Source organism: Thamnophis sirtalis, unplaced genomic scaffold (assembly GCF_051295495.1).
Source record: "Thamnophis sirtalis isolate CommonGarterSnake01/CBP01778 unplaced genomic scaffold, rThaSir2_p1.2 scaffold_3, whole genome shotgun sequence".
Taxonomy (NCBI): Eukaryota; Metazoa; Chordata; class Lepidosauria; order Squamata; family Natricidae; genus Thamnophis; species Thamnophis sirtalis.
In genome coordinates this window covers 44,699,394-44,714,789 of record NW_028261383.1, presented here as the reverse complement: position 1 = coordinate 44,714,789, position 15,396 = coordinate 44,699,394, and the positions used below count along the sequence as shown (strand labels likewise).

Sequence of the window (15,396 nt, the reverse complement as noted above, 5' to 3'; positions counted from 1 at the left end):
AATTGTTGTAAATTGAGCACTACCTGTACATCGAACCCAAATTCATGGAAAACTCTGTAAAAATGGCATTTATTTATTTGAAACATTTATATAGCCACCCGTTTTGTACTGAATTCTGGGGAGCTCCCAATCAGCAGTTATAACAACTTCTATGATAAACATACATAAATATATCAACACCACAAGCTCTTGAAGTTCTGAGACATAACGTTCCAAGGAATTGGGTGGTCTTTAACTGGGGAAGCTTTGCACATCTTAGTTAGACCTGTTGGCAAATTAAGTCCTGTATAATCAGTATCCAGCCATCCAGATGTACCAGAAAGGTAATTCTAGCATTCCTCACTGTTGACCATGCGAGCAGAGATTGGTTGGCATATTTGAACTTCAATATTGCACAACCCTGAACAGATCCATTATTTTGCTTCAACTCCAAAATGGCTCTAAATGCTGATGGAGATTCTCAAATCATCCCACTCATACGATTGTCCCAAAGATGCTTTTCAAAAGGCAACTAGACTTTCTTGGTTCTTTTTTTTCCCCTTGAAAATATTTCATTTGTCACCCAAGAAGCTTCTTCAGCCCAGTTGTCTTTTCAAAAGCACCTTTGTTTCAAATGGCTTTGTAAATGTTTCTCGTTCCTGCTACCAATAAAATTGCCTTGTATTGATTCCGGTTTCTTGTACATTAAAAGTGGTGTCTTACTACCTGAATCATAGTATGCTCCATCTGAAATTGAGAAAACTTTATTATACTTACTAGAGAAAAAAAAAACAATCCTTCAACTCAATACTGTTTGCACTGTGACTGATAGGAGATTATTTTACAATTATAAATTAATCTAGCTGAGAACATTACTTTGTTTTGGTGTTCTGATGCTGAGAAGTCTCGTGTTTGGTACCTCTTTTTAGAAGACATGACTGATGTGCTCAAATGAATCCATGCCTGTCCTATAATTTGCTTGCAAGTTTTATCATTTCTCATTTGCTGATTACAGTTTTGTTTCTTAATAAAAACAACAACAACACACACTCTCATTCATGCCATCATTGACAGATAAAAATTCTACGCTTTAATGGAATTTTTAAATAGAATACGTTCTTTGCAAGTACTTTCACATGAAAGTGTTTCTCAGAATAGAATAAAAGACATTTGCTTTGAAATTCATTCAATTAGTCCATTTTGAAGCTACGTACTTTGGCTAAAAATACAGTCTTAAGATGACACCAACTAGCAAGCATGCATTATATGATGTGTCAACTCATTCCAATGGAGTCGACACAGGAGTTATAATTAATCATTCCCATTAATGGTTTTATTTAACAGGAAGTTAAAATTGGTCAAGGTTTTTTTTAAAAAATTAATTATTCTGGAATGAAAGTCCTCAACTTATGACCATAATTGAGCCCAACATTTCTATTGCTAAGTGAGAAATTTGTTGAGTGAGTTTTGCCTTTTTTCCAACCTTCCTTGCCACAGTTGTTAAGTGAATCACCGCACTTGATAAAGTTAGTAACCCGGTTGTTAAATGAATTTGGCTTCCCCATTGACTTTGCTTGTGAGAAGGTCGCAAAAGGGGATCATGTGACTTTGGGGACACAGCAACGGTCATAAATATGAACCAGTTGCCAAGCATCTGAATTTTTATCACATGATCATAGGGATGCTACAAAGGCCATATGTAAAAATGGTCATAAGTCACTTTTTCAGTGCCGTCGTAACTCTGAATGGTCCCTAAATGAATGGTTGTAAGTTGAGGACTACCTGTAATAGCAGATTTGGAAACTGTTGGATTGCATCTAGTATGAGGCTTTGGTTCCTTGCACAGAGAAGAGCTCTGATTTGGATATTGTCACAAAACAACATGCAGGAAACCACTTAAAAGCCTTTCCGCCATTCCCAGAAATGAATGGAAATCCCAAACACACAGGAATTCGCCATGCCCAATTCCCTCGATCAATACAGTTCATTTGTAATCATTGAACGTTCTTGATTGTCCTGCAAGTTGTCTTTTCTACCCTTTGTGGGATTGAAAAGGAGATGCAGCCTTTTTTAACTCTTGCAGTGTCAAACGGATCCTTAGCACGGTTGCCCAAGAGCTAAATGCTTTCTAGTAACCCCAGGGTGTTGTGGCATGGGTTTGGGCTAAGTTGGTATGAAACTTGGTGTTGGTTCTGCTGTGTACTGGAAGGAATTTCTTGCTTGCTGCTGGTGTCTGAATGTTTCTTTTAATTTTTTTTCTATCTCACTGCTCTTCCTTTGGAGAAGAAGGGGTACACACGGAAGAACTGGACAGTGAACTAGGTAAATCATCCATCTCTCATTTTTATTTTTTTTATTTTGCTACATTGGTTGGACTGCACTACTAACCACTTAACATCTTTTTTTCTTTGTATCACTTTTTCCTTCTTTTTTTTAACTTCAAGCGTTAACAACATGTAGCTTGCTTCTGCAACAAACAGCGTTTGCATAGGAATAACATTTTCAGATCAACAATGTCCCTGTTATTTTGAGATGTCTTCTTTCCTTCTTCCCTCATGGCATTATTGTAACTTTTTCTGCTTTACATATATATATAGCTATAGGGCATTAAAGGACTTTTTCCATGGGCTGGGTGATGTTCTAATTATTGGTGCTTCCTGTATAGTTTTGATGTTAAATTAGGAACTTGAGAGACCGCCTGCTGCCAATTACCTCCCACAGACCCATTAGATCTCACAGGGTTGGCCTCCTCTGGGTGCCATCTACCAGCCAATGCCATCTGGCTATTACCCAGGGGAGGGCCTTCTCTGTGGCAGCTCCGGCCCTCTGGAATGAACTTCCCGCAGGGATTCGGACCCTCACCTCTCTCCAGGCCTTCCGAAAAGCCGTCAAAACCTGGCTTTGCCGGCAGGCCTGGAGGTGATGAGTTCCCTCCCCTCTTGACATGTATGGTTGTGCGACTGTTGTTTACTTTTATTATTTGTATTTTGTTTTTTATGTTCCCCTTTTTCCCCCTTGAATTGTTCGCCGCCCTGAGTCCTCCCGGAGAAGGGCGGCATTCAAATAATAAAATTCTATTCTAATTCTATTCTATTCTAAATTGAGTCAAACTTTGTGAAATACTGCAGCGTTAGGGTTCTGGGTTATATACAAAGACCATGCTATTTTGGTGCAAAAAAGTTCTTATTTATTTTTTTCTTATGGGATATATATGATGCCATATGGCTTAAATAGTGCTTAAAGTATAAAATGCGCTTCCAAATATCTAGAATCTGAAACTGACATTTGAGAGCATCTAAATTACCATCCTAATTCTGGTTGCTGAGTATTTTTAGGCATACTTAGAATAACCATGTAGCTGGCATGATGCTACATAACCATGAAACCCTAAAACGATGCAGCTCAATTATTGAATTTTATTCCTTCTGTGGGATTCAAAAAGCATCAGTTACATTTTGAATGGAAGGTGTAATTTACTTGATGCAAGATGAGCTGATTAAGCTATGTGTTTCCAGTCCTTCTGGGAAAAATAAGGGAAAAGTTTAGCAAATTAGCTGCAAAAGAAAATTATGTTTGCTAGCTTGACTTTCAATGTATAAAAATAGTGACATGCCTGCTAATTCTGTTTCCATTCTGCTCATAGCTCTCTCTTTCTCTCAATTACACATCATTGAAGGTTTTTTTGCTACAATGGTACCTAGGTACTTGTCATTAATTGGCGAGTACTAAAAATGATGAGTGCCAAACAAACCATCAACTTGCCACATGACCAGAGGTGACAGAGGTGTGGGTTCAGCCCAGTTCAGCTGAGTAGGTAATAACTCAGCTGGCCATGCCCCTGAATCGGTTCTATCGACAGTGCCATAGGCACCGCCATCTTGTTTTTGCTTCTGCGCATGCACACGTAGCATGCATCAAGTGTGCGCCCGAAGCGAGTCCCTGAGCAAACCGGTAGTAGAAGAAGCCAGGACCCACCCCTGCACATGACCCTTTGTTTCAGGTGGGAAGGACTTCCAATCTTTCCCTTTTCCTATGTCAGTGATCTTCCCATAATGGGGGACTTCCTGTCTGCCCTCTGCGGCCATCCCCCTCTTCCTTTTGCGGTGACTTCCCAGCATGGCTGACTTCCTATCCATTCTTTGTAGCCGTCCTCCTTTTCCTATAGCAGTGCATCAAGTATCAAACATACGAGTACCAGGACAACATTCCCAGGTCAAAATGTGTCAGGTACCAAATTTGACGAGTTTTGAAGCAGTCAAGTACCGAAGTACAACTCTATATGTTTTGCCAAGTGTCATGGCAGTGATCAGCTCTTTTGGATCCAGAGAGCACACCAATAAATAAAGGGGCTTTAGGCTTTGTTTTATGCACAAGCAAACAGTTATAAAAACATAATATAAAAAGCATGCATACCAAGCAAGTTGATGCCCCAATCTCTTACATGCTGTCAGGAACTCTTTAATAACCACAACAGAGATAACCGAAGGTGGCCAGTTTCCAGAGTACTTAATATTAGGTTTTATGAAGAAGCTCACAACAAACAACAACAACCCAAGATTTTAAATTAAAACCCAGTATCATGATTCCATGGCCATGCTGTGGTCAGGAAACTTGCAAGACCCAATCTTGACTAGAAAGTCTTAGACTTTCACAGATTTGCAGCTAGCAATACCACTTAGACTTATATACCACTTCACAGTGCTTATACAGCCCTCTCTAAGCAGTTTACAGAGTCAGCCTATTGACCCCAACAATCTGGGTCCTCATTTTACCAACCTCGGAAGGATGGAAGGCTGAGTCAACCTTGAGCCTGTAAGACTCGAACTGCAAACTGCTGGCAGCAGGCAGTCAGCAGAAGTAGCCTGCAGTACTGTGCTCTAAACACTGCGCCATCATAGCTGTGTGAAGATTTTCCCCCACCTTTCTCCTTTATTCATAAATTTTGTTTAGTTAAAATTTAAATAGTTGCATATTTAAGAAAAATACATTTTAAGCAAATTATCAATAGCAGCTGCATTGTGCAAAACCAGAGAATGTGCATTGCAAAGAGCTTTAATCTGTTGCACTTGGTTTTAATGGTTGGGCAGCTGTAGGACCTTCAGCTTTCATTTATTGAAATAACTCTTACAGTTCCTCTAGAGAACATTGAACCCTGAGGCATTATAAAAATAGCACTACATACAAAACCAGAAATAAAAGGAATGAAATAAGAGCTGGGATCTACTTGGCAGAAGTGGGTTAGGGTTAGGTAAGCCTCCAGGAGAATCTGGTCACTTAGTATGATCTACTTGATAATTCTTTTAGAGAATTTGGCCGCAGTTCTTTATAATTAGTTTTCCTATTCTTAAAGTATTTTGTCAAGTAATTTACCTTTATAATCTGAACACCGACAGCCTGATGTGTTCAGCCAGGTGCACACTTCCTTCACTAGGCACACATTATTACCTGTTTAGATTTGTGCCTTAAGTGTAGAATACAGAAACATTCTGCAAAGAATGTAGGGCGAAGGGGAATGGGAAGTTACTTAATGTTGATTTTATTTTATTTTATTTTGAAAAAAATGTGTGTGGTCTCTTGTTGTTGTGCTTTCAAGTCTGTATTGACTCCTAGTGAACTGTCTAGGCAAGTCCCTGCAGTTTCCTTAGCAGGTTCTTGGAAGTGGTTTGCCACTGCTTTCTTCCTGGGACTGAGAGAAAGTAGTCCAAAGTCACCCCACTGGCTTTGTGCCTGAGGCAGGATGAAAATCCACCGTCCCCAGGTTTATAATCTGCTGCCTTAAATTACTACCACCAAACTGGCTTTTGCATGTGGTCAAAGCAGATGGGAAACTGTTCTGACCCCCTCCTCTGTCCAGTAACGAAAGCCAAGACACGCTTAATGAGAATGTCCTTTAATAACAAGACCAGACTCTCAGTGGCTGAAAGCCAAGTAAAGAAACAGATAAGGACCTTGGCAACAAGGCCGACAAACCTTGGCAGCAATTCAGACAAACTCTGGCAGCAATCCAGCCTGCCAAGTTTGTTTCTCTTTAGTCAAAGCGTTGACTTCTGCAAGAAGGGCGTGGCACAAGCAGTCTGTTTTATAGTCTGGAGAGGAGCCTAATGACCATCAGCTGAGCGTAATTACCTCCTGTAATTACGTAGTTGTTCTTGACGCCAAGTAGCTCTTCGACGGCGTGCATCCCAGAACAACTCACTGTTGATTTCTGGATCACTTTCCCTTGTCTCCTTCCCACCAAGGCTCAGGCGCCACCTGGTGGCCAACCAGTCTCTCTGCGCCCTGCTCGGAGTCGGAACCCTGTCCAGGGTCCTCCTCATCCTCCAGGGCCGACTCATAGGGCCCCTCGCTGTCGGAGTCTGGTGGCAGCTCCAGTGGCTCCTGCTGGGCCACAACAGGAAACTATCTTCTTCCACCCTCCATCCTCACTTCCTAATTGATTAATGGAACCTATTTCACAGTTTGCAGGGCCGCACAAGATTTTTTTAATCTTTACAGTCAAGTGGAATATTGGAAATAAATTCTATAACGTCGGGGGGTGGGTGGGATTCCTGTGTCTGTCATAACTTTTCAGATAGAAGTGGATTAAAGATTCTTATTGGAAGCAAAACATGACAGAAAAAAATGGCTTTCAAAGTGTAGGCTGGATCTAACCAGGGCACCCTATATTTTATTTTTAAGGGGATGCTTGGAATTTCTTTCCTAAATAAATAAAAAATATCCTATTGGTAGGGATTTTGGGCTGGAGAATGATCAAAGTGCATTATCCTGAGTTAGTTTGTTTCATTAGTTTATAAGACTCTTATCCTCAGAGAATCCACATTTGTGTAGTACTTGAAAAAAGGCCAATTTAAAAAAAAAATTATGTTGCCAAATATTTTCTCATCACACCTATTGCCAATTAGCCCCACATTTCCTTTCCTCATATCTCAGGAAATCCAAAAACTCTTCAGATGGATGCCATGAAAAATGTGTGGGTGGGATAAATTGGAGGAAACCTGTTTTTTATTTGCAAACAAGGAACATGTGGAGCAAAACTTGTTTAATATTTTTCCTTGATTTTTAGCCAGTTCTGGGTTTGCAATATAAACTTTGAGTAATTAGCCCATGTGTGTTTATAAGGGATTAATTCCTTTTCAGTCTGGAACTGTTTGTGTCCGTATGGCACACTAGTTGGAGCCTGCAGCTAACACATTTGAAAAAACACAGAGATTTTATGTGCAAGTGTCTGATTTTATAAACAGCAAGGTTTTATTTTGTATACCATAGTATTTACCTGAACTCAGCTATTCTCCCCTTTTCTTGGTTGCACCAAGGATTGCGCTGTTAACTGCTGTGTATTTCCTGATGATTTTAAAAAAAGGATCTCTGATCATCTTTCAATACTTATCCTGAGATTGAGTAAATTAGGATACATTCCTCCCCTCCTCCATTTTGCACACTGACATTTAAAGGTAATGTCAAAAGCAGTGCACCCACAAAATACCATGATTTGACAAAATGAAGAAACAAGCAACATGATGGGCTACCGGCTCCACACACATCTGGCATCCTGAACTACGTAGAAGAAGAGCATAGTTTGACATGCAGTGACATTTTTTTTTGTCATTTGTCTTCCATTTGTCTTTTGGGGAGCTTTTTCTAAGCTTTATGCTTATAGTTTTAATTCAGAGGGAAAGAGAAGCATAGTTTTTCCTTGTATTGTTGTTAGTTGCGAAGTCATGTCCGACCCATCACAACCCCATGGACAATGTTCCTCCAGGCCTTCCTGTCCTCTACCATCCTCTGGAGTCCATTTAAACTCAGGCCTGCTGCTTCAGTGACTCCATCCAGCCACCTCATTCTCTGCCGTCCCCTTATTCTTTTGCCCTCAATCTTTCCCAGCATTAGGCTCTTCTCCAGTGAGTCCTTCCTTCTCATTAGGTGGCCAAAGTATTTAAGTTTCATCTTCAGGATCTGGCCTTCTAAAGAGCAGTCAGGGTTGATCTTCCCTAGGACTGGCCGGTTTGATTGCCTTGCAGTCCAAGGGGCTCGCAGGAGTCTTCTCCAGCATCATAGTTCAAAGGCCTCAATTTTCCTTGAATTATACCATATCAAAATTCCAAAAGGGCAAATTGATGGCTGCTCAGTTACCCATCTGGTCATTGAAAATTCAGCATACTTAAGAGTCTAGTTCAATTGCCATTGCATGTCATGTCCTGGTGTGTGTGTTTGTGCGCGTGTAAGTGTGTGTGTACGTGTGTACATGCGCTCACACTCGTATATGGGTATGTAGGTAGGCAGACAGACAGACAGACAGATAGATAGATGATAGAGAGAAATAGAGATAGAGATAGATTTGTTTGAAAGGCAAGAATTCCTCATGTAATCCTCTTTATGCAGCCTCATGTAATATGGGCCTAGAATGTTTCTGGGGTCTTTCTTATTAGTGTGCTTATAGAGATATATAAATCCATATGGTACAGTATAGATACTCTATTGAAAGAATATACATTTCTGGAAAATTCTAAATTCTGGTACTTTTAAGTAAGATAAGGATATGAAGCCATTTTTTTCCATGTTGCCTCCCTCCCTCCGTTCCTCCTTTCTTCTCTCTCATTCACATGCGCACACACCCTTTTGCAACACAAGCACCGTCAATGCATTTGCCCCTAATTTGAAACATGTAGGCCAGGGGTGTCAAACTCAAGGCCTGGGGGCCAGATCCACCCCGCGGGGTGCTTAGAGCTGGCCCATAGGGCCACCTTAGAAACAGCAAAACATCGGCCTGTAGTGCCTCTGCCAGCAAAAATGGAGTTCCATTTTCATTGGCAGAGGATTGCAGGAGGCTGTTGTAGCCAAAAACAGAGCTTGGGAGCCCGTTTTCACTGGCAGAGTACATGGTTAACCATAGAGTGCTTGGCCCCTGACAGAAGGGATGATGAGCTAGCCACACCCACCCTGGCCATGACAATGCCAGCCCCCCTCCCCAGGTCAAACACAACCCTGATGCGGCCCTCAATGAAATCAAGTTTGACACCCCTGCTGTAGACAGAGCACAGGTGAAAGCAGCTGCAACACCTGTGACAATACAACATTCAAATACCGTGTTTCCCCAAAAATATAACCTGTCCTGAAAGTAAGGCCACATTTTTCGCGTACGCAAAAATATAAGCCCCTCCCCTGAAAATAAGCCCACTGGACCTCCACTGCCCTCCAGCCAGGCAGAGCACCGCTCACCGACCTAGCAGTATTCCTAAGGCGCCAAGCCGTGGGAGCCGGGGGGGGGGGGGGAGAAAGGCACTCACATTGCTTGCCGCCTTCAGAATACCGCTTGGTTGGGGAGTGGCATTCTGCCTGGCCAGAGGGGGGAGTTCCGGGTGGCTGTTCCCTTGCGAGTGGGCTGCCGAAGAGCCGGGCACAGCCTTAGGGGTGAAGCAGCCATGAGGTGACCGTGCTCATGAGCAGCTGCCCAGCAAATCCCCTCTCCAGCCAGGCAGAGCACCATTCACTGATCTAGGGGGTATCCCTAAAGCACCAAGCCACATGGCGCTCTACCCACCTCCCACAGCTTGGCACATTTGGGATACCCCCTAGGTCAGTGCATGGAGCTCTGCCCGGCTGGAGAGGGTGGTTGTGCGAGTGCCTGTTCCACCCCCAGCTTGCATGCCTCCCAGCCTCACCATGCCCTGGCCCAGCTCTCCGCCACTGCGCTCTGAGAATAACTTCTTCCCCGGCTTCCAAACTCCAGAACTCGGCTTCCAATTCTTCCAGCAGTGGCTGCTGTAGAAGTGCGCTCTATGGTTGTGGGCGCTATGGCAGTGAGGCTGGGAGGCATACGAGCTTAGGGCAGAACAGGCGCTCGCTCAACGACCCTCTCCAACTGGGCAGAGCTCCATGCACTGACCTGGGGAGTATCCTGAATGTGCCAAGCTGGGGGGGGGGGGGTTGACAGGGCGCCATGTGGCTTGGTGCCTTAGGGATACCCCCTAGGTCATGGCTGCTTCCTCCCTGAGGCTGTGCCCGGCTCTTTGGGAGCCCGCTCGCAAAGGAGCAGCCACCTGGCAACCCCAAAACAATAAGCCCTCCCCTGATAATAAGGCCCAAGCCATATTTTGTGAGTCAAAAGAAAATAAGACCCTGTCTTATTTTCAGGGAAACACGGTAGTATTCTTCACCAGGACTTACAGTAAATTTTTCATTAATGAAGAAAACAAAAGAGCGGAATTAAAAAGGTGAATTCGGATACACGCTCCCACACTTTTTCTCTGTAGACGAACCTATGTTTATAGAAGTATTTACGCCTTCAGTTAGCAAATCTTCAGGCATGGAGCTCTTTACTTTCCCTCGGCAATCCTCCTCCTCTTATTGCTGCACTCTTTCCCCCTGCAGTTGTTTTAAGAATGAAGATTACTTTCTGGTGTGATTAAAGGATAATGATTCAGTGACAAGTTTTGTAACATGATAAAATGACGGTGTGTGCACAGAGATTTGTGCTGTCAGCTCTGGGATTCTAAGTCATTTCAGTTGTGATAGAAATATGAAATGCCTTGATAGCTAACAGGCACTTGCTACAAGTCAGACCTCATCAGCTAGATCCTGGAGCTTTCTTCAACCAGGTGGCCTCCAGATATTTTGGGTCATCTTGGCTGAGAATTCTGAGATTTGCAGTCCCGGCACTCCAGACAGAATTTGATGTGATTTCATTTAAACTTTATTACATTAAATGTAATGTAATTCATTGCTGAGGAGAGGTGGGTTGCTCCCGGTTCGGCTGAACTGGTAGTGGCGGCGGCAGGAGGCTCCGCCTATCTGCCCGGATGCTTCTGCGCATGCACGAGCACGAATAAACTCGTAGTAAACCGGTTAGCAACCCACCACTGATTCTAGAATGTTCTCATTCTGCTACATTAAAAATGGTGCATCAAGTTCAACTTTTAGAAAAGTTTTGGGAAAAACACACCAAAAACTTTTGGGACTCAGTTGTCCTTTTCAATGAGTCCCCAAATCATTATTTGTTAATTCTGAATTTACTTGTAGATTTCTTTCTTTCTTTATTGTTTGTCTTTTTGGACAACATTGTAATGTTTAAGTGTTCAAACATAATTTCCATAGCAATATCAGAAACCTTAGTTTAATTGGTAACGTGGTTCCCATATTTTACAAGAATTACAGAAAAGCTTCTGGATGATGAAAGTTGCTCTTAATCTGCATCCTTTGCACTACTACAACTTTGCTATCTTTCTGAATAGGAATTGCATGCTTTTTACTCCTAAGTAGCAAAATAAGACCCAGGGATCCATAAATGCTAATTCAATTGCCTGGATGCTTGGTTAAATCAAAAAATTAAGAATAAGTGGGTATGGAATCATTTAAATGGAATCATTTTCTTCCTGGGGTTAAAAAAATGTTTTGTCATTGCATTCGTGCATTTGTATGTTTTAAATAAGGAAGATTTCAGCTTTATAGAAAATAGTGGGGGGGGGGGGAGTTTTCAGGATTTTTCTAATTGCAAAATTTATATGCTTAAAGAAAAGTTTCTTATTTGTTTGTTTCTAGAACTACCTGCTGGTTGGGAAAAGATTGAAGATCCTGTATATGGTGTCTACTATGTAGAGTAAGTCTTTTGTACAGATTACTTGGTAGGAACACATGCCATAGAATAGTGTTCAACTGCTATGAAAATTCACCTTAAGTTCACATTTTGCCATTCAAACAAATTAGCAGTCTTGATTGTGTTTCCGTTTGTTTATTCTAGTGCTGTATTTTATTAACACTTTTATCCCATAGGAAGGATTCAGAGAGAGGCAGAAAGATTCCTGATGTATTGCTCTTGAGCTCCCCCTTGTGATCTTTTGTTGCCAAATCAGAATTTCAGCCTGAAAAAGAAAAAAGAAAAACCAAACACGAAAGTTCCTAAATGCAAAGTTGAAATAAAACATTCTGACAAAACTGTACTCTAGAAATATAATATGGCAACGTTAAGGAATATTGCCTGGAGCTTCATATTTAGGTTCTTTTAAAAGATGCTTTGCAGAAAATGGATTCTAGTCAAACAAATTCTATTGTATCTATCATTACTTTTAATAATGGAGAATTTTTTAAAAAAAACTAATTTTAAATGTATAAAGTCAACATTAGTCACATGGAATTCTGCATGTGTTTAGCTGTTCAGAATTAAAGAGAAAATCAAAGTTTCCATATTGTTATCAGCATTTTTAATCTGTGTGGCAATAACCTCATTCTTTTTGGTAATCTCTATTCAGCGTTAGCCATATTGCTAACTTGATAACTTAAATGCACATTTAAATAGAAGTATGTTCCTGTTTATAACGGTGACTTATAGCAATTTTGAATAAAAGTAAAAGGAGAATTTTCAAAGTCTCCCACCTCCATAACAATAACATTTAATAGTTTGCTGCATTTTTTTCTAGATTATACTTTCTCTATACTATGGGCAAAATTGGATAATTATTAAAATATGAAATTTATTTTATAGAAAACTTGGCTGGGTATTTATTTATATGAGGGAAATATCCAGACCAAACATAATTTCTAATGTTGAATTGTTCCTCTTACCAGAGGGAGCCCCCTTGTGGAGTACTGTGAAGCCTGCAAGAAGTTGCAAGAGCAACTTCTCCCTGAGGCCTGATTTTGGCGACAATTAAATTAATTTAAAATGTTTTCCCTGTGTCCCTGTGCCCCAAAAAGCGTAATTTCTAATGTTGGATTTTTCCCCTTTACCAGAAGCAGCCCCGTTGTGAGTACTGTGAAGCCATTACCAGGCAAGTTCACTGTGCTGTACAGTATAAACCATTTTAAGGCTGTACAGTAGAAGCCATTTTAAGGCACAGCAGGCTGTATCTTAACAGAACACATGCCCCCAGGGGTTTCTTACCCCCACAATATTTGTTTCCAGAGAGTAAGTCATCTGTGTAGCAGAGTTATGCTGGAACACACACACACACACACACAGAGCGGTTTTTATGTATATAGATACCAGGTGAAAACAATTGTCTACCATATTTTTCAGAGTATAAGACACACCCTTTTCCCTCAAAAAAGAGGCTGAAAATCTGGGTGTGCCTTATACACAATACAGCTTTTTTTTTCCTCCTGAAATCCCGCCCCTTCACCAAAAAGGCCATGCATAGCTTGTAGAAGGTTTTCAGAGAGCTCCTGGGGGCTGGGGAGGGCAGAAATGAGCACAAAATGGACCGTTTTTTGCTCAATTTTGTCCCCCCCCCAGCCCCCAGGAACACACTATAAGCTTCCTAATGTCCTTTTTTTTTTTTTACAAAAAAAATGGGACCGTTTTTGTGAAAAATGGGCCTTTTTGCTCATTTTTGGGCCCCCGCCCCTCCAGGAACACTCTACAAGCCTCCTAAGGGCTATTCTTGCCCCTTTTTTGGAAAAAAGATCCCTTTTTCATAAAAAACGGGCCATTTTTGGTAGGTTTGCAGAGTGGAAAAACTTTTTTTTTAATTTGCCTCTTCAAAGCCTTGGTGTGTCTTACACTCCAAAAATACGGTAATTAATATTTATTAAGTGGGGAGGGGAATTTTCTGGACCACAATTTGGACAAGGAACTGAGCACATCCAAATGGCTGTTCTTTTACATTTATATATTATGTCAGAGATTAACTAAGATGCTCTCCAAATATATGGGGAATCCCCAGCTTGTAGAATCCATTGGTCACGTGGCTAGGAATTCAAGAAATCTGGAGGGACTGTAGTGAGAACCATGCTAAGTTCAAATAAGTTGAGATCAATAATGGACACCTGTCTATCAGAACCTTGTTCTTTTCATTTCCTGTGCCTCCCAAAACCTGTTTCAAAAATTGGAACAGTGAATATATTTTAATGTGATCTGAGAAGCCTTTTTGGGAATAGAAAACAAATGAAATTGTCAAGGTTCTATTAGCTAAGTAGTAACCTTATTAAGAAATTTTCCACTGGAAATTATTTGCATCTTTTGAAGGTGTAATCCTTCAATATTTATTTTTCAAAAGTAGTTATACATATATACACATACTCTATGTAGGAAAGAGTTTCATGTATGTTCATGTAAGCCAATTTCAGTTACGCTTGCTTAGAAACAAAGATGCCTTTGTGTCATACAGTTGTTGATTTTCATGCATGGTCTGCTGTAGAGCTAGAACAAGAACCGAGGTGGCGCAGTGGTTAAATGCACCACTGCAGGCTACTTCAGCTGACTGCAGTTCTGCAGTTTGGCTGTTCAAATCTCACCGGCTCAGGGTTGACTCAGCCTTCCATCCTTCCGAGGTGGGTAAAATGAGAACCCAGATTGTTGTTGGGGGCAATATGCTGACTCTGTAAACCGCTGAAAGCCCTATGAAGCGGTATATAAGTCTAACTGCTATTGCTATTGCTAAAACTTATAGAGCAAATTTGCCAACCTAGCAGTTCAAAAGCACGTAAAAATGCAAGTAGAAAAATAGGGACCACTTTTGGTTGGAAGCTAACAGCGTTCCATGCACCTTTGGCATTTAGTCATGCTGGCCACATGACCATGGAGACGTCTTTGGACAGCGCTGGCTCTTCGGCTTTGAAACAGAGATGAGCACCACCCCCTAGAGTCAGGAATGACTAGCACATATGTGCGAGGGGAACCTTTACCTTTACCTTAAAGAAAAATAGAACAGCAGAGGATAGGATAGGATAGGATAGGATAGGATAGGATAGGATAGGATAGGATAGGATAGGATAGGATACAATAACTTTATTGTCACTTTGAATGTACACTAATTGGCATGCACTAAAATGAAATTTCATTGCAAATAATCTGCCTCAATGTTTACATAATATAATGCCAGTACATTTGATAAATAAATAAATAAGCTTTGTGATTTTATTTTTAGGGACAATCTATTTCACATTACAAATGTGAGGATCATGTTTGTCCAAGCAACTGGGAAATTATATTTAATTTTAATTAGACTGTAGTTGCACTTGTTGCTCTGTTGATTTTTTAAGTATGTCATGTTAATAGTGATTAATGCTATGATTAATATTGTGTTAAGTGCCCCAAGTATTATATTTGCATTTGAAAAGAAGTATGTAGTGTTTTTTTTTAATAATAATAAAAAATATGCATAGAATTGGTTGAGGGATACAGGATTTAAATTGGGATGAGGCCGGGGGTAAGTAAGGAGGAGAATATGAGTTGGTAATACTGATGCAGGTTACAAGTGGGACAGATTATACCTACCATATCAATTTCTGGACCTGAAACCTCTCTACTAAGATACTTGTAGTGGTTTAATTTTATAATACAGGTAGTCCTTGATTTACAATAGTTTATTTAATGACAATCCATTAAAATTAAGACCATCCAAGTTACAGCGGCACTGAAAAAGGTGACTGACGACCATTTTTCACAGTGACAACCTTTGCAGAATCCCTGTCGTCATGTGATCA

At 40.9% G+C, this 15,396-nt stretch overlaps 1 protein-coding gene across 26 annotated transcripts in view; it reads left to right on the top strand.

The window, feature by feature from the left end:
* Positions 1-15,396, top strand: part of MAGI1 (membrane associated guanylate kinase, WW and PDZ domain containing 1) — a 525,907-nt gene that overhangs the window by 404,396 nt on the left and 106,115 nt on the right. For 12 of the 26 annotated variants that reach the window (XR_015695875.1, XM_087708837.1, XM_087708839.1 and 9 more), the window contains exons 7-8: positions 2,263-2,301; positions 11,515-11,572. Coding sequence is in view for 25 of the 26 variants with exons in the window: in XM_087708837.1 (XP_087564963.1) it covers positions 2,263-2,301; positions 11,515-11,572 (97 nt within the window). In the remaining variant the exon portion in view is untranslated. The remainder of the gene's footprint in view (positions 1-2,262; positions 2,302-11,514; positions 11,573-15,396) is intronic. The other 14 variants (XM_087708842.1, XM_087708829.1, XM_087708844.1 and 11 more) reach the window with 2 other exon arrangements.